A 23,002-nucleotide genomic window follows, 5' to 3' on the forward strand; every position below is an offset into this window, starting at 1 on the left:
CCGATTACGTCACAGCGACGCGCCGAAGGCTGTCCAAATTACTACCATATCCCAGAATTCATAGCGCGGCCCAGCCAAACTCCAGTTTCCAGCAATGGCGGCCGCTACTAAGTTTTAAAATTACTCATACTAATCTTTCTGGGTCACAAAATAAACTTTTAACATATTTTCAGGCGAGAAAGTAGTTGTGTAAACATCAAATATCTGCTCGGTTTATCAAGATATCCCATATTTGCAAAAGTGCTTCGACGTTTTCAGAGGCGTCTGCTACCCACCAGCTCGACAGCTAGCCGGGACCTCGAGGGTTACTGATGCGGCCGAGAACGGCACAACTCCCTGCACATCATTTTCAGATCACCGCGGAGTTTCGCTGCTCGGGTTAAACGTAATATATAAGTCACTTAGACAACCTAAAAATGTTATTGTTGGGCTTTTTTCAGTGTTTTGTTTGTTCGTGAGTAAATCGGTTTGGCTGAGATTAAAGTTATTAGATTAGATAAAATAAAACTTTATTAATCCCCTGGGTGGGTTCCTCCTTGGTTTTCACACAGCTGACTAAACGTCAAACAGAAAACTTATTAAACAGAAGTATGAGACAGTCGAGAATTTACACCAGTGTCTGGTTATATTTTAGATAGCAAGAAGCAGACGGCCGAGTTTATTAAACTCCACCGAGACAGCGGTGACGCTAATCAGAAGGCTAGACCGTCCAATTTCACGCCTTTAAACTTTAAAGGCGTGTTTGTGTGTGTGTTTATACAATTGCTATTATGTTTGCACTTTATGTGTAATGTTACTGACTGCAGAGATCAGTAAGATGTGTGTATTTTTTATTTATTAGTTTTATTTATTTAATATTATTTTTTAATTGAATGACTGTCTAGTAGTTCACAGATGTCGAAAAACTGAGTGTGGTAAAGCCACTGATTTTTTTTATGTATATTTCTGCAATCTGCACATTGTACTGACTTTCATTTTAATGTTTACACCAGGGTTCCTTGCCAGCACTTTATGCTCAGATGTTTGTAAGCTAAAAATAAACTATTGTGTATGTTCAAATATACTGTTGTGATTGAAGAAGTTAAATAAAAATGTCAGTCATCAATTCATGCATCACCTCATGTCATCATAACAGAGGTCTGTCTTCCAGGAAAGAACAGTTTAAAATTAATGTAATATAGTATTGGCCATACTATATGATGTATTGCTTGTCTTTGTTTAATAATACAGAAGACAAATACCTTAAAAAATAATCGCATATCGCATCGCAATCGCAATATTGGGGCAAAAAATCGCAATTAGATTATTTTCCATAATCGTTCAGCCCTAGTGGTGATTATGATGACGATAACGGTGATTGCAAAATATTACTTCTGCTTTCTCACAACCACAGTGGGGTGGGTCAATTTCACAAAGAGGAAATATTACTGTTTGTCTTAAGATGTGGACACGTTTACACTGTGTGGACAACGGCTTTACCCTACGTTATGAACAGCAGGAAAGCAGAAAAGCCAGATTTCGTTTTACCGCAGAGAGGCCACCGGCAGGTGCAATTTATCTTTGGCCCTAGCCTACTTCAGCTAGTCGCAGGGGAGAGACAAACCAGGACTCCACTGTAAAGTTAACTGGAAACTCGGGGAGGCGAGACAGAATGCATAACTCAAGAGGACACAGGGTGAAATATACACGTCCTAGATTATGACACTAAAACTTAGTGAGCATCCCACTTCAGGCTATAAATTCCAGTCAGGGTGATGTTCTCTTACACCTTTATTAAGGATTACACAGAAGATGGGTACAATCGCTTTTCCATAAGATACACTTGCCCATTCAAACTCGTGTAAACTGATTCACATTTAGTCAAGGTTAAGTGAATAGGCCACTTTGGGTTTCATTTGACCGAAGGCCGAATAAACAAGGGAGTCAGGAGAATGGCGCTCAAGATGTTTATCAATGCATTTTACATTCGCAAAGTGGCAAAGAAGCAGATACCACAGGAAGTGTGCGCAGAGGCGAGCCGGCTTGCATGCAGGGGTCACAACTGTTGCGCTGCGGGGCTTTTTCATGGCCGGGTGAAGCCCTAATCTGCCCTTTAGCCACAGATCTGTCAGCACATACAGAGAGGGTGACAGCTGAGGATTTAAAAGACTACAACGTCACCCATCCTATTTAACAAGCATGTTTACATCCTGTCTCCATTCAAAACTAAATATCTGCACTCATAACTTTACCAAGTTAAAATAAAACCTTACAAGTTTATTCAGTCAAGGAGATAAACAAGAAAGCAGTGCATTCACAGCTATGACAGACAACTAAATAATGCACTTATTTAATAACATATTCGTCATACAACTGGTTTTGAGCAGTGTTGAGACAGCAAATCATATAAATTATTGTAACATTTACCTTCAGTTGTACCTGGAAGGCCCTATTAGGCAACAACACCGGCAGTGACATGCATAAAACCTGTTTGGCAAAGTCTTACCGGGGCACACCCAGTTAGGATTTGTTCCCTAGTTCAACAATAGAAGAGCAAGAGCAAGAGCAAGTGCATATATTGAAAAGCTGCAAACAGCAGCAACCTGCTGTTTGATTTTGGCAGGTGTAACTGATACACACACACATACACACACACACACACACACACATACACACACACACACACACAATCTTAAAATTGATCATTTGAATCATGATATGCCTGCAAATTTAGTGTAAGCCTGGTGAAGGCCAACACAGAGCACACAGGAAACATGAAGAGCTATGACATTGGATATGGGAGGAAATCAGATGGGTGAATGGACTTCTTTGTAACCTGTCATGGGACTTGAGAGTGGCTAAAAAGATTATTCCCTCTTCCTCCATATGATATTCCAGCCTAGGCTAGTTTTTCAAAGCGGCTAAAAAGAAATTCAGACAGCAAACATCCTTGCTGAGAATACAGAGCTGAAAGTAGAGAGACTACTACATTTCATTTTACAATTTATGACTTTTATTAAACTTTAATTAAGATCAATGATTTCTCTAGCATTGCTTTGGATTCAGGAGAATTTGGCCTTTTATACTCGGGGTTTTCCTAGAAGTTTTCTGCAGACAAATCCAGCTTACATGTGTAGTCACCCACCAAAGGCCCGTCTTAAGTCAGGAAAACCCTGACAGTCAAACTACATGGTAATTTACACAATAAGGAACCCAGCAGCAAAACAAATGCATGATTAAGGACTCCCTGTCATGAAAAAGAGAGTGGCATTAACAACTAAGGATGTATGAACATGTGGGGAATCCCCATCCAGTGGTTGACTTAAAGGCTCTCTAAACCCAGTCCACACACATAAGTCAAACTTAATGCTATTACTGTTCTACATAAAATAATCAGTGCCCGGATAAGATGCTGTTGAATTAGGAAATGGGAGACATCATCACCAGAGATAACAGCGAGCAGTGCGGTTGGGGCCGAGTCATAGCAAACTTAAGAAACTGTCAGGATGGGCCGTGCAAATCTCCCATCTGTTCACGCCGTTAAACCCCTACCAACAGCATCCAGACCCATGCACACCCAGCGTGACACTAATTACTGCTACATCTTGACTGCTTTATTCTTCACTACCAATTTAAAAGCAGTTAACTGCATTTCAGCATCTATAGTTTGTGAAAAGGTGCTTGAATCTTTTTCAATACGTTACCTATCACATACACACACACACACCTGGCCAGCGCGTCTTTGCTAATTTAAAAGAAGTGACAGTTTGCAGAGGTGTCACCCCCTGAGCCAATTATTCTCCATCTATGGCACATGTTGTACATGGTGGTGCAGGAAAAAAGCAGGCCAGGCTGTCCAGGCTGTTTGTCATATGAAAGGTTGGCTCGTTCACAGACGCACATGATGAACTGATGAGCAACAGAAGAAAAAACAAACAAACAACTAGGATGTGAGACTGAGTCTAAAAATAGCTGAAGACTGACTAGTAGGTCCAGAGAGTCATCTCTGACTTGAATACATAGTGACAGGGCAGGAGCACAGAACTGCACAGAGGCACTCAGCTGTGAGCTCATAGTGGCAATGCCATTCATCATACAGTCAGTGTCCTTGTTTCCAACCCTGTATTGACCTGACCCCCTCGCGCCGCTTCCTCGCTGAAGCCCCGCTGATTCTGAGGACCACAGAGCACCCAGATGCTTCGTGTCTGCACGCTACGCATTTACCGTGACCACAGGAGACATTCTGTCACCACACATTTATGTCTCTCGATTAAAGCCAGCGCCACGCAGACAGGCTCAGTCGGTTAGCCGTCTGTGCCGGAGTATTTGGGTGTATCTGTCACTCTGTGTTTCAGAGGACAGGAACCAGGTACACCGTGGATGTCTGTCAGGTACGAAGTTGAGGAAAAGCACTCTGTCTGCCAGTGAACCTGATCAGGCAAACTAGGCTAAGATAGTTCAGCTGATTTTTTTCTCCATGCACAATAGAAAACCTACAAGATTTTAATTCCTAAGGCAGTAAGAGTGTAGTTTAAAAAAAACTAAGGGAAGAAAAGGAAATAAAATACAAAAATTGCCCAAATAAGTCTACACCTGTAGTTCTCAGACTGTGGGGTGGAACAGAAAAATTTTAAGGTTTTTTTTTTTTTTTACCTTATTTATGTAAAGTTTAACTTGGATCCTTGATGACTGATTACAGCGAGACAGTGATAGGCTGTCTCTCTGTTTGCAAGAGACAGCCAATCACAAAAACCTGGCTCTGACTGGATAGTAAAGGAAACTAAAGCGGCTTATTTCAAACGGTTACAATCTCAAGGGCTGCACCAATGCACAGTGTAAGATAAATGTGGATTATTTTAAACTTTCAATCATGCAAAGCTACTTTATATGAAAATATGATAATGGTTGTCCCCTTTTTCTTGTCTTGAATATCAGTTTTATTTACCAAAAGACTGTAGGATAAATGGTCAACAGTGGTTCCTGCAATGAATGTGTATCTACTGCTCTGAGAAAATAACAAAAAGCTCTATTGTGTTTTGATTCCCAGGTGGTCCGGTGCCAACACTTCAGCCTCGGCTGACCTTGAGTTGTTAACAATCTTTATCGGTGAATATGCCACTCGTCCCTTTCACCACTAAAGCTAAAGTTGTGAAATAAAGACAGACAATGTCTATTCATACATACTCCCAGCAACATGACGATCACGATAATCACTGGTCTTACCGATGAACAATGTTTTCAACTAAACACTTGAGAGGCAAGAAGCAAATGTTTTGTTCCGCAAGTCTGAAGAAATCATACCGACAGCAGTCCTGCTCCCCTTAAAATAAACTGAGCAGTGCAAAGAGAACTTTTGTCATATTTCAAACTGTGGGAGTGTGGGTGGGGATGGCTTTGCAAGTCATTCCACGCATGCCTTCAAGAGGCTGCATCCAATCCAACTGGCCAATGCTACAGGCAACACTGTGCATGCCAGCTGTTTTGATCCGAGCTAGTCCATCTACCCTCTATACTCTTCTTAACAGACAATAACACCCCAGTATTTACGCCATACTCTACTTTTTCTTCTATTGATAAACTCTGGCTTATCAGCACTCTACTGTTCTTGACAAAAAACACACAAATGATACTGGATTGGGGTTTTTTGTTTTTTTTTACTTAGGATTTAATTCACTTATATACTTAAAAAATAGAAAAGCCAAGATAAATCCATTGCAAATAAGGTAACACCAACTAATGGCTTTGACTGTAGAAGGACTGATTACTGGCCCCACTATCCACTAACATATGTGCAGCACAACTTTGTAATGAATGTGTTGTTACAACACTGCAACTCATTTCCAAGCAAGGAATGAGGCAGCACTGATAAGGAGGAAGTACCTGAGCAGCTGACATTATGCAAACTGCTTTATTGGTTATGTCACCTTTTTTCTCTACAACAGGTGAGTGATTCTCAACTGTTAGCAAATGTGGATTTGGCGCAGTGACATGTACTGACTCACCCTCTGGGTATTGGTATATGGGTGTTTTAAATTCTCTGCATACCTTTGGTAGCTCTTTGAGTTGATTGGCATCAAGGAGAAGCTCCTCCAAACTGCGGCTGTATCGAAATATTTCATCAGGAACCGTCTGCAAGTTGCAATGCCGCTTGTCCACCGACTCGACGTGGCGGTTGCAGCGCCACAGGGGGATACACTTCAGCATGTCCGGCCGCCGGAGGGGAGGGGGGTCTGGTTGCCGGTGCTACTGCAATCTCCGCATCGGAGGGTGAAGCTGTGGGGGTAAAAGGTCGCTCTAGGAGAGAGGGTATTTTTGCTGGAGGGTCAAACACTTGCTGTGCTCACACGAAGATCCTTAACAAGAGGCCGAAATCCACTTAAGGGACACAAAATAATCCTTTCGATCTGTTAGCGATATTCCCCGTTTCAGTTCAGCCGTGTCCAGTGATTGTCAGGTCCGCGTCAGCGTCATCCAGCCCGGGATCACGATCAACGTAAACAACAACGAAAAAAAAAGAAAGAATGAACGAAAAAAAGAAAACGAGAACTCCCACTCGGATCAAGTGTTTCCTCACTTCTTCGTACTGACGAGAGTATCGTTAGCTTGTTTTTCTACTGCCACCACATCCCCCGAATCAGACCCGAGCTCTGCCGCGGCTAGCTGGAAAACATGCACCACGAAACAAGCCCGCTACGCAGAAAGGCTGCTCCAAGTGTCGCACTCATGAGTGGCGACTGCAAAAAACACACACAGCCACTTGACTTGTGGTACAGATAAAACGGCTACAACGAAACAGCTAACGCAGCACAGAGAGCGAGTCAGCAGAGATTAACCCGAGTATGATAGTAGGATGTCCTCAAGCTAGTTAGTTAGCCAGCATCGGCTAGTATAGATGACTGCACGTCTTTGTGCCTAGCTGCCGTTAGCTAATACTGATATAATAAAACCTATGGAAAACGCCGGCCTTTGGGGTATATTAGCGACATCTCAAAATTATCCAAATAAACTTCCCAGTTAGTTTTCTTTTAGTCCGACGTGCGTGAAAATGCCAGTAGCAAGTGCTGGAGCTCCGTGCGCAGCCGCGCTTACCTCCCCTGTTGCACCGAGGCAGGCCGGTTTGCCGTGTGGGGGGCTGGGCTCGGTTGAGCTGGAGCATCGCCGCTTTGCGCCTCTGTAACGGAGGCCACGACTTGCTTTATTACACCACCTAGCGGTATTTCTCAGCAAGGTTAAGGAGAAAAGCTTTTCAAACACATGCTAGTAAAAGAAAATAAAATTATATTTTCATCTAATGGTCAAAATGGTCATAATGCTTATAGGCTTTTTACTATTTAACTTAGGCTTTAGTTTTATTTTAAACTGCAATAATGCATATATCTGCAAGAATCCTTGTATGGCTCAGATTTTTACACATAAAGCATAAACAGGAATATACAACGAATATACAATTTTTATACCATAAAACTGATATAGCACATTTTTACAAAGAAGTAAAATATAAGTTAAAACACACACACACAAAGAGAGTTAAATGTAGAGCTTTTAACATAAAACCTTTCTGAGTCTGTGTTTAAATGTATGCAGAGATCAGTTCAGATTGTTCCAGTAAACAGGACCACAATAACTAAAAGCATCATCAGCACACTTAGATCTAATTCTGGCAGCAGTTAAAAGATCGGACTTGGTGACCTGAAAGGTCTAGTAGGGTTATGGACACTGAGCAAGTCATCGATGTACTATTGGGCCAAATCACTGAGTGCTTAATGAACTAGTAGAAGGATTTTAAAGGTAATTTTGTGTTGAACTGGGATCAAACAGATAATACTGTCAAATATCAGTCTGTTTGGGTTCTCCGGCTTCCTCCCACACCCCAAAGACATCTGGGTAGTGGGGTTAGGTTAACTACCAACTCTAAACTAGGTGTGAATGTGTGAATATTTGCCTGTCTCTCTCTGTTAGCCCTGTGATAGACTGGTAACCTGTCCAGGGTATACCCTGCCCCGTGACAGCTGGGATAGGCTGCAGTGCTGTCTCCCTGTGACCCTGAACTGGAAAAGTGGAAGAAAATGGATGGGTGCACCTATCGTCTATGACTTGCTCAGTGTCTAAAACCCTACTAAACCTGTCAGGTCTTCAAGAGCAGATCTTTTAACTGGATGGTAACTTTTCCATGTGTGTGTAAGGACTGTGGCTGCTGCATTCCAAACGAGTTGAAGTCATCCTACTGATGATTTGGATAGTCCTCCAAATTAAACAGTTTCTCGGAAGTCAGTTAGAGATATGAATTATCTAAGTTTGGGGGTTTTTTTTCTAAGTTAATGCCATTAACTTAGAAACTTCTAAGTTAATGGCCATTAACTTCTTTCTGATAGTACCATGCAAAACATGTAAAGGTTAAAGAGTACTGGACCAAGAGCTGATCCCTGAGGAACCCCTGACTGAATCTCTATTTCTCCAGATCTAACTGAAGGTACTAACTGGACCATAAACACTTCTATCTTTTAGGTGTGATGAAAACCAACCAAATCACAGAGCATTTGAATTAAAATGTCATGATCAGCATTGAAAGTAATATACAGGGTGGGCCATTTATATGGATACACCGTAATAAAATGGGAATGGTTGGTGATATTAAAGTCCTGTTTGTGGCACATTAGTATATGTGAGGGGGCAAACTCCTCAAGATGGGTGGTGACCATGGTGACCATTTAGAAGTCAGCCATCTTGGACATAACTTTTGTTTTTTTCAATAGGAAGAGGGCCATGTGACACATCAGACTTATTGGTAATGTCACAAGAAAAACAATGGTGTGCTTGGTTTCAATGTAACTTTATTCTTTCGTGAGTTATTTACAAGTTTCTCTTTGTTCACAGCCATTGACATGTCGAAGAGGTTAACACGTGAGGAGCGGATCGAAATTGTGTTGATATCTGGTGAACTCAGTAACCGGGTCACTGCAGCAGATTTCAATGCAAGACACCCTACGAGACCACCCATCTCCCATGCTACAAAATCAGGCAGGTGCATAAATTTAGGCACCACAAAAAAAAAAAAAAAAAAAAAAGGAAATGAAATCAATATTTAGTAGGTCCGCCTTTTGCAGAAATTACAGCCTCTAAACCAGGGGTATTAAACTAAAATTTGAGGAGGTCCAGTTGGAGAAAATCTTCTCAAGCAGAGGTCCGGGACATCATAATGTCTAACTTACGTTATGATTGTGATAGAGAAGCAACCTTTTTTTTTTTTTTAATTTATATCTGAACGTATGAACAATAGACTGTCAAATCAATGAAAATACAAGTTAAAACATTTCAACAAAATTTATTGTTAACACTGAAACACACAGTAGGCCTACATTAGAAATAGGGCTGCTGTTTAAAATGAATTAGAGAAAATAAATAAAATGGCTAAATTGTGCATCTTAAAACAAAGTGCTTAATTTCAGAAAAAAAAAGTTTCCCTTTTTCTTTACATTTTACATCTCGACTAAACAGTCTCAATACATTTTCAACAGATAACATCAAAACATTTTAACAATTTTACAGTTTCTCTTTCTTTCACCCCCTTATATTCCACGTCCCAACTTTCTGTTGTTCAGTGAGAGAACTGAGCTTTAGTTCGCTCTACTAGGATTTTAAATCTGGGCTGGAATGGTGTCAGGGCCATTCTCATACACATGTGTAGGTGCTCATTGGTGATCCTGGAACGATATTTAGTTTTTATTATGTTCATTGTGGAGAAAGCTGCCTCACAGCTGTATGTGGAGCCAAACATGGTCAAGATGTACAGGGCTACTTTCCTCAGATTTGGGAAAGCTGTCTCAGAGACCAATTGGGGCCAGAAAGTGGCAGGTTCAGTTCTTCCAAACTGCTCTTTCAGGGCCACATCTGCTTGGAGATCAATTAGTTGCATTTGAAGAGGCCCAGCATTTGCCCACTTGAAGTGCTGTGTGACTTCCTTTGAGAACCCTCTGACATCAGTGATGGCAAATGGGTTCTTTATGAACATGGTGAGCTGCTGTCCAAAGCTGAAGCTATCAAAACGTTTGCTGAAGTTTTCAATCAGCTTATCAACAAAGTCAACAAAAGAGGACACATCTCTCTGTCCCTGAGCCTGTTCCTTCACTGTTGGGAAGTGTGCATAGTCTCCTTGCAGGTCTTCTTTGAACACTTCAAGTTTCCTCTGAAAGCAGCGGACAGCTGTCATCAGTTCACAAATTGAATTGTCCTTGCCCTGCAGCTTCAAATTCAGTTCATTCAGGTGTGAAGTGATATCAACCAAAAAGGCCACAATATCCATGTTTTTCCCATCATTTAAAAAGAGAGAAAAGTTTGTTGCTTTTTGACTTTCCAGCTCTTCCAAGAAAGCTGCTACTTCACTTCTGATGGACCAAAATCGCTCCAATGCCCTGCCTTTGCTAAGCCATCTCACATTGTTGTGAAGCAGAAGATCATCAGCGTGTGCATCAACTTCTCTGAGAAATTCCCTGAGCATGCGATGCTGACAAGAAGAAGATGCCCTGAGAAAATTAATCATTTTCATCATTGTTTTCATCACCTCAGCATACTCGTCTGACAGGGTGGAGCATAACACTGACTGATGAATAATGCAATGATAAGAGATTAGCTCGGGATTGTCCTCTTTCATTCTTGCTACAGCTCCTTTCTCTCTCCCCATCATAGCAGGGGCTCCATCTGTGGTTATTGAAACCACTTGGTTTGGCTCTATTCCTCGCTTTGTTAACATTTCCTTAATGGCCAGGTAAATATCCTCTCCTCTTGTAGTGCTGTGAAGGGAAGTTACACCTAGCAGGTCTTCACAGAACTCTTTCTTATCATTGTTGAAGAACCTTACATAAACTAACAGCTGAGCATTGTCAGACACATCAGTGGACTCATCTACAGCCAAGCCTACACATGGTGTCTTATGAATAGCTTCTTCCAGCTGGGATAGCACATCCTGAGCTAATAATTCACTTCTCTTTGTGGCTGTTGATGCTGACATAGGTATTTGCTTTATTTTGTCATGAAGCTCTTCTTTTTGTTTACCCTCAAGTAATGTTTCTGCTACTGCACTCATGCACTCTTTGACAACACCTGCAAAGGGCTTTTTGTGTTGACCTAAAATCCAAGCAACTCTGAGGGAACATTCATGAGCACGTTGTTGGGCGGTGAAAGAACTGGTTAAGATCCTTGTGGACTGATCATATTGGGCTCTGAGACTGCTAATTTTCTGGGACCTGAGTTCAGACTTGGGTGGGTATGATTGTTCAAAAGCTTTGTGCTTTGTCTCATAGTGGCGTTTGACATTGCCACTTTTAATCAGTGCCACGGTTTCTGAACATATGAGACACACTGGTTTGCTGCTTGCGGCCGGAAGAATGAACATATATGCGTCAGTCCATTCAGTCTTGAAAGTTCTATTTTCGGTGTCTACTTTTCTCTTTTTTGAAAGCGCCATAGTTGTTTTACCTCTTGTGACTCCCGCTCACGTCTTGTCTCACTGTATCGTTAATCGTCTCGCTTGTCATTCACCTCTCACCATGTCTTTCCTCTGTCTGTCTGTGTCTGCACTCAGCGTTGCGATCGCCTTGAATGCGCAGATGTGATTGGCTAAGTAGTGTCACGTGGGTGGCGTAACTCGCACACAATTGGTTAGTATGTTCCCTGGTCTAATACAATGTAAGGTTACCGCTTAAAATTGAATCGCCCCGTCAAAATTAAATATAATTTAATATTTTGTTAACTATAGGTCCGGGTCCATATAGGATGGCGACTGGGTCCGGACTCGGACCCCGGTCCGCCTGTTAGTGACCCCTGGTTTAGAGGATAAAATCCCTGTGTTCATGAGAAGCTGAGTATCGCACTGGAGAGGAAATCGTAGGACGGAAGGCTGAAAGAAACACATGATTTTTGTAAAAAGGTGGCAAAGATTAGAAGTAAAAATGGTTAATTTGTTTTTGATTTCTTTTACTAAAATAAGTGGTTATTTTTATTTTCATATACGCATTGCAAATGTGCTCATAATGAGTTGGCACTCAGTCTTTAGAAGGTCATAAGCTTCGTTCGGCGTGATGGACCGGACTGATATATTGCAGGTATTGACTTTGAGTGCAGAGGGCTAAATGCAAACACGCTTACACACACATAGATTATGATTAGAATAAGTCCCTGGGCCAGAGAGTCCTGAACATTCTGAATATTCTAAACCAATTTTGAATCACTCGAGGAACAATGAATAACAACATTAGATTATTAAGGCTAGGCAGAGAGGTGTTTTGGTTTTCTGTCTTACAGAGAAAGGAACAGACACCAGACGAGGTCACGGAGATATGAGGATCCTTCGCAGCAGAGATAGGCGTGGAGACTGCCGAGACAGCAACTGGGGCCAAGGGTCATGCAGTTTGGGCTCTAGCTAGTCACCTCAAAAGGATGGATCCCATAAACACAGCAATAACCATGAAGGGGTTGGCAAAAAACCAGGAACACCAGACCAACGAGGTTCGAGAGGCTCTTGGTAAAAAGGGGGACACGGCTGTGACCCCAGAATACACAGATCGTTGTTTGAAAATCGGGGCAGAATAATCCCCTGATCTGTGCAACGACTGAAGGGTGGTCTAACCCCTGAGGTCGAAGAAAGAAGAGCAGAGAATCACCCGACTGGAAGACACTGATAGCTGCAGCAATAAAGTAAAGGTTAAAAGCTCCTTGGACAGAGGTTCTAGTCTGAGTACGTTTGAAAGGTACAAGGTGGCACCAAAATGAGGTTGGGGAAACTGGAGCACCAAGATAAAGCTGTGGGAGAACTGGAGAGCGATGGGAGTGTCATCTGTAACTACTATTGTTGTTGTAATCATAGTTTTTCTTGCATCTGAACTGTGCAAACACAGAGGTCATCCAATATGGTCCACTCGTTAAACGGGGACACAGGGCCTCAGGACTAAGAAGAAGAAATGGACCTCGCAAACCTGGATTCTAGGGTGTAAGTGATCTCTTTTAAAAGAGATCAAAGGGGGACTGTGAGATTATTATATTATCTTATGCCACGTTATGCCCCTGATTAATGATTGTGAAATTATTATGTAGTTTTAGTTTGCATTATTCTCCTGAATTAGAAGAAGGTGATAACTATTACATTTGTTAAACTGATTTGTATTACATTAGGCTGCTGATTTATTGTGAATGAATGATATTGTTTTATGATGCATTATACTGCTGAGTTATAAGAAATACTGTTTTCAGAGAGTCAGGACCTTGCTTTTTCTGATAATAGAGGAGACAGAGAGCACATTCCACGGGAGCTTCACTCCCACCGTTGTTAAAGGTAGACGAAATAGGGACCCAAGGCCATAAGTCAGGCTCGCTTTTGATTAGAGAGTCCCAAACATGCTAGCTTGAACCAAGTTTGAAGAATTAAGAGACCAATTGAGGAGATGAGTGTGGGAGGCGTAGTAGGGAAAGGTGTTTGTTTTTGTCTGATGTCTCAGAGGGTGTTGTCTCATTCCCTGGGCCAGAGGACGGCTAGAGAGGGAACGGTGACCCGGGCCCATGATGCCATTGATGGACATGGAAGCAGCTGAGTGGGCCGAGGAGTGACACAAGCAACGTATGGTGACCTCTTGTGGTCAAGAGGTCAAAAGCGGGAGTGTGGAGATCAGGGAAATATTTTACAGCTACTATTCATAACCATCATCATTACCATTACATTAATTATCATTTCATCAAAGCATTTATTCAATAGATTACACATGTTCTTAGTTAAGATTATTACACCTATCACAGAGAGCTGTCTGGTAAAAGGTTAGAAGCATCAACGGGCGGGGTGAGGCTGAGTGCGTTGGAGGTCGAGACACACACACACAAACAGTAGTTAGACTCATATTTAGGTAAGAGTTCAAATAATAGTTTGCAAAAGCTTGTGACTGCAAAATTGTGTCTGCCTAAGGGACAGTTTGTTCCAGGAGATAAGCGAGAGTTAGAAGATTAATAGGAAGCACCTGGCCTCGAGACGGAGAAGATGTCCTTTTAAATGTGTCCAAAGTCGTCAACAGAACATTTGTGGTTTTGAAACTTATGCATGTATTGTATCTGCTTGACGCATGAGGGGGCGTCATAAACGTAAACCCTGATGGTATAAAACAACTGCTTGTGTATCATTGGGCGGAGATCGATGCTGTCTGTGGGCAGTGTTCATCTCCCCACGCGCGTGTTCATTAAAATCATTGTTTGACCGAAGCTCTTCTGGACCATTATTGTTTTGTGCTCACCCTCAATATTTGAACTCGTAACAAACAGCAATAACGGCAAAACATGTAATGGACGTGCTGGTCCACTAGACAACATCATGTTAATGTAATGCTTTGGGTCTCTTATGCAAAGTAAAGAGGCTGAAATAAGGTGTCCATGAGTATCAGTTTTCAACATTCAGTATTAAGAGCCAAAGACTGTACGGGTTGGGCCAGTCGTCAAGTCCTGGAGCAAAGTGAGCCTGCAAATCAATAAGATGCAAATCAGTTTATACCTTTCATATAATGTTTGAATTTGTTTATTCTGAGTTTTATTGTTCAGTTAGTTTCCACAGTTCATATATCATGTGTAATTTTTCATTAGTTTCAGTGTTTGTTTGTATTTTATTCTATTATTGATGGTTGTGTTGACAGATTTATCCAAATTTAAAGCTATAGATGTGAACTTCTGGTTCCTTTATTATTACCTGTATAATTAGTTTCAGTGTTTGTGAAGTGGGGAAGGAGGACCCAAAAGCAGGACTCGTGCGATGGACAGTGCTCTTTATTTACAGTGGAGTAAATAAGACAACACAATAATCCCTTGAGCTCCCTCGACTCCTGTGTCATGTCTTCACCCAAAACTCTGTGCTCTCTGCTCCCATGGCTGCTGTCCACCTGTGCTCCACTCTCCTCCTCCTGGGAAAAAAAACAACAGAGGCAGCCGTCAGGACACCATGCCGCCTAATCAACAAAAAACAGTCCCAGTCTAAATAATCTAAAAGACCAACCACAGCTCCAGTGATGGCAACACACAGTTCTAGTGACCAACCCAGTGGGCGGCACTCGAGAAAAAGCAGTTCAGGTGGCCTGCATACATTTAGTATCAGGCTTTACAAAAAAAAGTATCAACTATGTTAGGATCCATGTTCATCATGTGTGATGTGTGTTTACATTTGAAGGTGTTTGTGGATTTGTCACCTCTCTTCAAGGTGTGGTTTGTGTTTGATGCTGAAAGAGATAAAGACTGCTGATTGGCTGAAGTAGGGTTCAGTAAAAATTGTTTGGTTGTTGGTTTGGGCACTGCTCAGGTCCACATTAAATAAACTGCTGCTCGTGTGTTTGTAGGTTCTCAGTCATCCAGGTCATGGTTGTCTAAGGAGCCTGGAAAGAAAGCGACTTTACTTCTTTAAGGTTCTGGATGATGTTTAACTTCTGATCCAAGAAGCTTCTTCAGTTGATGTGCTTCCTTTGCTCATTTTCCACCTCTGCACAGTTTCGTTTGATGACAATGTAGTGCAGTTCTCCCAAACATACAACAGAGGGCGCTATGCACATTCACTGAAGTGCAGAAAAATACAAGTGGGGGAGGAAACAAACAGCAGCATCAAGAGAGAAAACTGAAGTGTTCAAAGCGAGTTACTTTAGTCTCTTATTGTAATATTAATTGACATCTAAACATCACGTTGATGCTTCATGTTTGAGTTCCGTGTCCTTTTACTGCTCAGTTGGAAAATATTGATGCAATTTAAAAGACGAGGAGAAGAGTAATTTCTCTGTACTACTTCAAAAGTAATTTGAAAGCACTGCCTCATATGGAAAATGAATCATGATGAAATCCTGAAACAAATAGTGTTTGTGAATATGAAGAGTTTAGTTTTCATTTTGGTCTTAGAAGTATAAAAATGCAGGACTGAAGACAAGATGGAAATGATGTGTTATGAGAAATAAAACACATATGTCGCTATGTACTATAATTTTATTTTGTTTATTTTTTGTTCTTGTAGGTTTTTTGCTTTAGTGTAAATTTTGAAAGCACTGCTTTTAGTTTGAAAATTGGATTCAGTTTTTAGAGTTCGGACAAAACAATGGACGGTTTCAAGAAATGTATTTTATCAACAAAACTTATTTTGATGGTTACTGTATTTATTTTAATGCCCTCAGTGCACGGAGGCCAACAGCCTCCACGTAAACATTTCCACCCCCAACAATCAACTCAGATTTATGAAGTCTATCATGTTCAGGCCCTGCAGCTGATTGGTGGCATGTCTGATCAGAAAGCCTTTCTGCATCTTCACAGTGTGAGTCTGAGAGTTTCTGAACAACAGGATGAGCTGCTACACACCTGACACCACATTCAAACACACACAAGCTGCAAATCTGACACAATATTTTAGACCAAAGAAAAAGGTTCACAATTTGCAGTTAACATGAAGATATTCTAGAGTAGAAACAACACACAGCACACAAGTTTCATGTAGAGATGATTGTTTATTCTGGATGTTATTTTCATTCAGTTATTTTCCATTATTTTGAGCAATTTTCTGATTTATCCAGTTCATGTCAGAACAAACATTCACAGTAACAGCTGGTCCAGTACAGACACGTTCAAAACCAGAACTGATTACACCATAAATCATGTTGTTGTAAATCACTCCACCACCAGAATCACCCTGAGAGAAGAGAAATGTAGTTTGTGCTCCCCAAAATATCTAAAACATACACAGATGATATACAGTAATATTAGCAGTTAACTAACCCCACGTGCATCTACTTGATATTCTTCCAGACACAGCCTGTTGTTACATGGCACATATGCAGTACACTGAGAGTATCTGGTAGGCTCACAGTCAGCAACACACATGTCTGCACACTGAAGATTAGGTGGTTCATCAGGGACTAGAGAAAAAGGAAAAGAACAAAAGTTATTCATAATCTTTCAAAAGCTAAAATTGTGAGTAGAATGATGTTTCATCTTTTGTTATGTTTCCAAATGATTTTTAAACAAGGAACTTGGCGCACAGTATATCTACTCCAAAATTTACAAAAAGAAAAAAACTTGTTCTTCATTCAGTATTAAACAAAAAACATAAATGTAAGTATAAAACAGTCACAGAAACCGAAATCAGATTCTAGCATTAACTGTGAAATAATCAAACAAAATATGGTCTTACGTGTGTGGCCGGTGGCATTTACTCTATAACCACTAAGTCCTGCAACCTGAACGACGTCTCCTCTAGAAACAGACAAAAAACAAAACAATCATAAATTAATTTCACATCCATCCATGTGACATGAACACAAAATAAATCAATAAATCATATGATGTACTCTGCAGGCTGGGTATTTCCAGGTGGCTGAAGTGTTTCCAGGCTCCTTAGACAACCATGAGCTGGATGACTGAGAACCTACAAACACACACGAGCAGCAGTTTATTTAATGTAGCGGTGAGCACTGCCCAAACCAAAAACCAAAAAAATATATTGTACCCTACTTCAGCCAATCAGCAGTCTTCATCTGTTTCAGCATCAAACACACAACCACAATTTGGAGAGAGGTGAGAGATCCACACACCTTCATGAGAGGAGCCACTAATGTAAACTAACACCACACATGATAATCATGGATCCTAACATAGTTGATACTTTTTATGTGAAGTCTGGCACTAAACCTCTGTGTTCCTGTCATACTGCATGTACTATATATACATGTAGCATATACAAAGCACAATAATTAAGCTGTTAATAATTAACAATGTCTTCTGTAAGTATTTCATTTTAAAATACACATCCATTCATGCATTAATGTTTAATGTGTGAAACATTTAAAAAGTTAGTTAAATAATAAATAATAATAATAATAATGATAAAAACCCTCTGTAAAGGACTTTTGGATTTGATGCTTTATGTCTGGATCTTGCGCTTTTGCACCATCTGGTGATGAACAGTGGAATGTAGAGTTGGTTGCATTTTTGGGTCTCCACCCAACCCCTTTTTTGCTAGCACACATGGTTAGCTCCACACATGGAAAAAGTAATGTTCAAAATTAAATAAGTGCAAGAAATAAGTTAGAAAAAGACAGTAAGGCCACAAAGGACTATTTAGCCCCTCCTGGAGGTCAGCTTACTTTGCTTGTGTTCTTTAAATGTTTTATTTTCTGTGATTAATTACGTTGTGATTGATTTACACAAAGTAGAAGAATGCATTTTGATGTGATGTTTTTAAAAAAAATCGTTTTCTTCTTTGAGCAGTTCTCCCGAGACCAGAATAAACCCCGTTTTATAACTCTACATGGTGCCTACGTCAACCTTTGAAGGCGCTACACCCTCAAAAGAATCAGCTGTACAGCACATTTGCTGCTGTTGTTACCAGACACAAATATAAATGTGCCAAATTTTAGATCACAGGAAATATTTCTTAGAGCAGATTTTAAATCAGTAACTTTGCAAATTTAGAGGAAATGTTTTTGGACAACAAACGTGTCACATTTTAAACAGGGTTTAATCAGCGCTGACATACAGACATTTATGCGCTGGGTATAACAGACATGCTTACCGTGTGAAAGGACCGCGGATGTCTTGGAGCAGAGAAACATGCTGTATTGTTGTTTTTCTTTATTGCATAAGCAGTGCCCGACTGTCCGAAACGCTCTGTGCGGGTAGCAAAGTCGGCTCCAACGCACCTGCAGGCATCCATTTGAAAGAAAGGTGTCGCTGCGGCTAGGCTCACTCGATAGTCAGGCTTTTATTTATATTTGCGGCATTCTGGTGCGTTAAAACTAGCAGCCTCTGTGTCCCGCTTGGATCACCATTCTGAAAATTCTGATATTTAAATAAAATGATGAATCGGCGAGTGATGAGGAGCCACGTAGATCCTAAAATGAGGTTTGATTAAATTAAACTCGTATGAACAGTGATGACGCGTTCCAAACAAACGATGCTTTCTACATGGCCAAATTGTGTGCTAACTACCTCACAGCGCTGTGTCCGGGGTCCGAAAAAAAAAGTTAAAACGATATACCTTGCGAAAGTTGTGAAGTGCTGAGGAAAATACTGTGTGTCTGATGGGGTGTTTTTATATAGGTGGACTTGGTTTCAGTTGACCTCTGACATGGAGAGATGAAAAGAGCAGTTTGTAAAGAAAAAAGGTGAAAAACTATGGAACTACAGTTGGGATGTGTGTGCTGGGATGCTCTTGATAAGTATGCAGCTTTTATTGTTTTATGACTTGTTTTGCTGACTGTTGGGGCCCTACCTGTAACCCCCTCTGTCTCATCAAGTCTTACTGTTGCAGTGCGTTTGTGTGGCTACTAGACAATTATAGGTTGCATTAAAGGAACACTGGGGGGTCGATACAGTGCTATTGTGGCTAGTTAAGAATATGTGGTTTTTAGAAGTATCACAAGAAAAGTTTATTTCTAAAAGGATACATGTTGTTTGTGGTACTCTGTTTTAAAAACTACTAGCCTCTGTGTCTTTCAGAGCACAAAAGAAAAGTGCTCCTAAACTAGTTAAAAAAGTGCCTTTATATTACTACTGAGGTTGAGGCAGTAACAAAGTTCTTTAAATCATCAGGCAAGAAAATCCAGAAACCTTGGGTTAGCCGTGGCTATCCGGGTCATCTGAGCCCGAATAGTAGTGATGTGACGTTCTCTATCGAGGCTTCAAAGCTTGTGTCGAGTAATTGAGGGAGCGTTTCTGCGATGCGCGTATCGAGGCTTGCTTCATTTATGGGAGGAGCTGAAAATGATGAAGCCTCGCTGCCCGGCTGTACCACGTGACTGGTTCAGGAAGTGGTTCGAACTTTGCCGCGAGCTACGACAGCGATATAAACCCCTCAGACTTCATTCAAAAATGTGGGTGTTTGATGGAGAGTTGCGGTTAGTGAGAATTTGGAGACAGTTTGGAGGTTTATGAGAGAAAGTCAGGAGAGAATGGAGCCAGCTAAGAAGAGGAGGATATCCTCACCTGTGTGGGAACATTTTGATCTTATTCCTCCCAACAAGGTATGTAAATTTCTACAGAAGATGTATTTCCATAATATTGATGGTGCAATACAATTTATGTTAAATGGAAAACTTCCACAACAGGCAAAAAAAAAAGCTTTTTGCTAAAAAAAAAAAGAAAGATTTAAAGCAGAAGTTTTTTGCACTGCATTTTAAAATGAAAACATATTGCATTTATTTGCAATTAAAAACACACAGAGCAGAAAGTGTGTTACTGTTTTACATCCACAGACACACAAGAAAAGAAGCAGGCAACATGAGGTCAAGTTATGGCAATTTTATTTTTGTATGTCAGTACATGCATTCAGAATAGAGTTTTTAAAAAACAAACAAACGTCCCAAGTAAAGTTTGGGGGGATTTTTGTGAAAGAAAGGTTGAGAGAGGGGGAAGGAGGAAGATGCTGCTGGGTCAGTTCTTTCTCAGCAGTCTGCTCCAGAATCCCCTCCTGTCCTCGGCTTGCTTTTCTTTTGCCTTCAGCTCTTTTAAGGTTTTGTTGAGCTGCTCCTCGGCATCTTTAAATGTTTCTTTCAGCTGCTGTTTGGCCAGTTTCCCTTTGTGTTTGAGGAGCTCTTTAGCTTCCTTTTTGTGCTTTTGTATTTCTTTAAGTTCATCTTTGCAGCCTTTCTTGGTCACCGTCGTTTCTTTCTTGAATACCTTCAACTCAATTTTCCCTTCTGCAAGTTCCTCTTGCACTTTCATCAGTTCCTCCTTCATGTTTTGAGTGTAACTCTTTGTATCTTCCATTTCTTTCTTTGCTTCCTGTATTTTAATTTTCTCTTCCTCCAACACTTTTTGAGCTTCCAACAATTCTTTCTTCATATTTTCAATCTCATTTTCTGTCTCGTGTTTACATTTTTTCTCCTCTTCAAGTTGTTGCTTCACATGCAGTAATTCCTTCCTTAGTGTTTCAGCTTCAGCCATTACATTTGCAGCGTCTTGTGTTGCCAACTGCATTTTGCTTTTTTCCTCTTCAAAAGCTTCCTGCACCTCCTGTAATTCCTGCATCACATTTTCTGCCTCCTTCTTTGCAGTTTGATATTTATTTTTGGCTTCTTGTGCTGTGCTTTTCTCTTCCTCCAATGCTTTTTGAGCTTGCAACAGTTCTTTCTTCATGTTTTCATTCTCGTTTTCTGCCTGTTGTTTTCTTATCTTCTCTCCTTTAAGTTTGAGACCCACATCCAGTAATTCCTGCAATACTACTTCAGTTTCAAACTTTGAATTTTTAGCTTCTCCTCTTGATTTTTCTGCCTCTTCTTTTAATTTGACATTTTCAGCCTGTATCATTTGAAATTTAAAATGAATCAGCTGTACTATATTGTGAGGTGAAGCACTCGCCGATCCTCTTCTCGATCTCCCTTGATTCATTTTGGCCTTTAAACAAAGGAACCAACGTTTTGTAGAGGAGTGAAGTGAAGTTTTCGATGTTTCTTCGTCAACTGTCGTTTGTCCTGCACAGAGATGCTGCTGTAGATGTGTCTCTAGCTGTGTCTGGATACAATGAAACATGCTGGAACTAAGTGCTTGTGTTGCACAGTTCTACTAAACATTCCATTTCATGCATGCTCCGCCCACATGGTCAGGAATGTCAGGTGCTGCATCTCCAAATGCTGCTCCCGTTGCCTAGCAATAACAGCTGTTTACTTTTTGGGGTCTGGTTCATTGTTTAATAAAGAAAACATGTCCAAGTATTGGGTGCTGAGGCTCAGCGCATATTCTAGCCTGCTGTGTGGGTGGGCAGCTAGAAATCACTGGTGGGCAACATGAGTGAGGAGAAAACTGGAGCAGCCAAGCAGGGAGCTGCAGGTTGCTGGTTTGAGTCTCTGTTCAGATGCTGGTGTCTCCTCTCTCTGAGATGTCTGCAAACTGTCCCAGATAAAACAATAAGGATAATAAACAAACACGTGACTAAAATAACAATTATGACTCTGATGTGTTTCATGTGTAGCAGGATGGCCTCTATACAGCAGTCGCTGCAAGCATCCACATCGCCACACTTACTATTCTTTAAGCAGGCGTGCTGGGCTCCTCCTAAGGAAAGTTTGAAACTTCATTTCCTTCATGCTGGTGAACTTTTTACCAAATATTTTCATCAAAGCTTCTCCATCACTGACAGGGATTGTTTGGATCTTCACACTCATCTCCACCAACCCTAAAAAATGAGTCTCACTTTGCTCATATAATGCCAGGAGTGTCTCCATATTCCACAAAAGTCTATGCAAACATGTAACAGTATCCCATATTCATAGAAATATTATTGATATTATAACAAAAGCTGTCACCAACACAATTGTCCCAAGTGCTTTTTTTATTAGTTATTGCAAATGCTTGACTGCAGTTCTTGCTAGATGACAAAACCACTTATTAGGTTTAGAAGGAAATGACTTTTTCTACATGAGGTAAAGTTGGAGAGCTGTTTCCCCAAACTAAATGAAATCATCATTTGAAAAACTACAATCTGTATTTACTCTGAACATCTGTGTTAACATTTGAAATTGGAAACATGTAAGTGTAACAAACATGTTAAAACATAAGAAATCAGGAAGGGGCATGTATAGGAATTTCTTTTACTTATGCATTAATCACATTATTTTATTGTATGATACCTTGGTGCCACTGGATTTTAACATGTCTCACACTCATACAGTAAGACAAATGCTGGGGGTCTAGTAAGGAAGTTGGGGGAAGCAGACAACTCCACAGGAAGAGTCTTTTGTGTCTTTGAGGACTCTGGGAGGTAGCAAGGGAGTGTGAACCTTAAGGTGTGAAACAGCTGTGTACTGCCTTTTGTTCCTGGAGAAGGTATTTAACTGAGAGCCATGCTAGGCTCAGGGAGACTCTGCTGACCGTCTGTCCCGCGGTCATGCAGGGACTTCATCAAGCTTGCTTGTCTGTTCTTTGTGTGTTTTGATTAAAGAATGTTAGCTACTGCTCACCGCTCGTCTGCAGGCTTTATTTAAGCTGTCTTTACTTTTGTACAAGGTGAAGTGTTTGCTATGTGCCAGGGAGCTGGGAT

At 40.8% G+C, this 23,002-nt stretch overlaps 2 protein-coding genes across 16 annotated transcripts in view; both read right to left on the reverse strand.

Moving 5' to 3' along the window:
• scrib (scribble planar cell polarity protein) overlaps positions 1-7,140 on the reverse strand; it is an 80,444-nt gene extending 73,304 nt beyond the window's left edge. For 9 of the 14 annotated variants that reach the window (XM_082546228.1, XM_082546226.1, XM_082546230.1 and 6 more), the window contains exon 1: positions 6,025-7,139. In XM_082546228.1, coding sequence (XP_082402354.1) covers positions 6,025-6,183 — 159 coding nt within the window. In that variant the 5' untranslated portion in view covers positions 6,184-7,139. Of the gene's footprint in view, positions 1-5,202; positions 5,289-6,024 lie in introns of those variants that run through there. The other 5 variants (XM_082546227.1, XM_082546219.1, XM_082546225.1 and 2 more) reach the window with 4 other exon arrangements.
• Positions 1-19,288, reverse strand: part of LOC309714095 (uncharacterized protein) — a 55,425-nt gene extending 36,137 nt beyond the window's left edge. Inside the window, exons 1-5 of one of the 2 annotated variants that reach the window (XR_014278804.1) lie at positions 18,539-19,288; positions 17,316-17,392; positions 17,159-17,220; positions 16,744-16,883; positions 13,837-14,903 (exon numbers count right to left, since the gene is read on the reverse strand). Coding sequence is in view for 1 of the 2 variants with exons in the window: in XM_082546233.1 (XP_082402359.1) it covers positions 14,658-14,903; positions 16,744-16,883; positions 17,159-17,220; positions 17,316-17,392; positions 18,539-18,679 (666 nt within the window). In the remaining variant the exon portion in view is untranslated. Of the gene's footprint in view, positions 1-13,679; positions 14,904-16,743; positions 16,884-17,158; positions 17,221-17,315; positions 17,393-18,538 lie in introns of those variants that run through there. The other variant, XM_082546233.1, reaches the window with a different exon arrangement.
• Positions 19,289-23,002: the final 3,714 nt, after the last annotated feature.

Source organism: Aulonocara stuartgranti (assembly GCF_965226115.1).
Source record: "Aulonocara stuartgranti genome assembly, chromosome: 9".
Taxonomy (NCBI): domain Eukaryota; kingdom Metazoa; phylum Chordata; class Actinopteri; order Cichliformes; family Cichlidae; genus Aulonocara; species Aulonocara stuartgranti.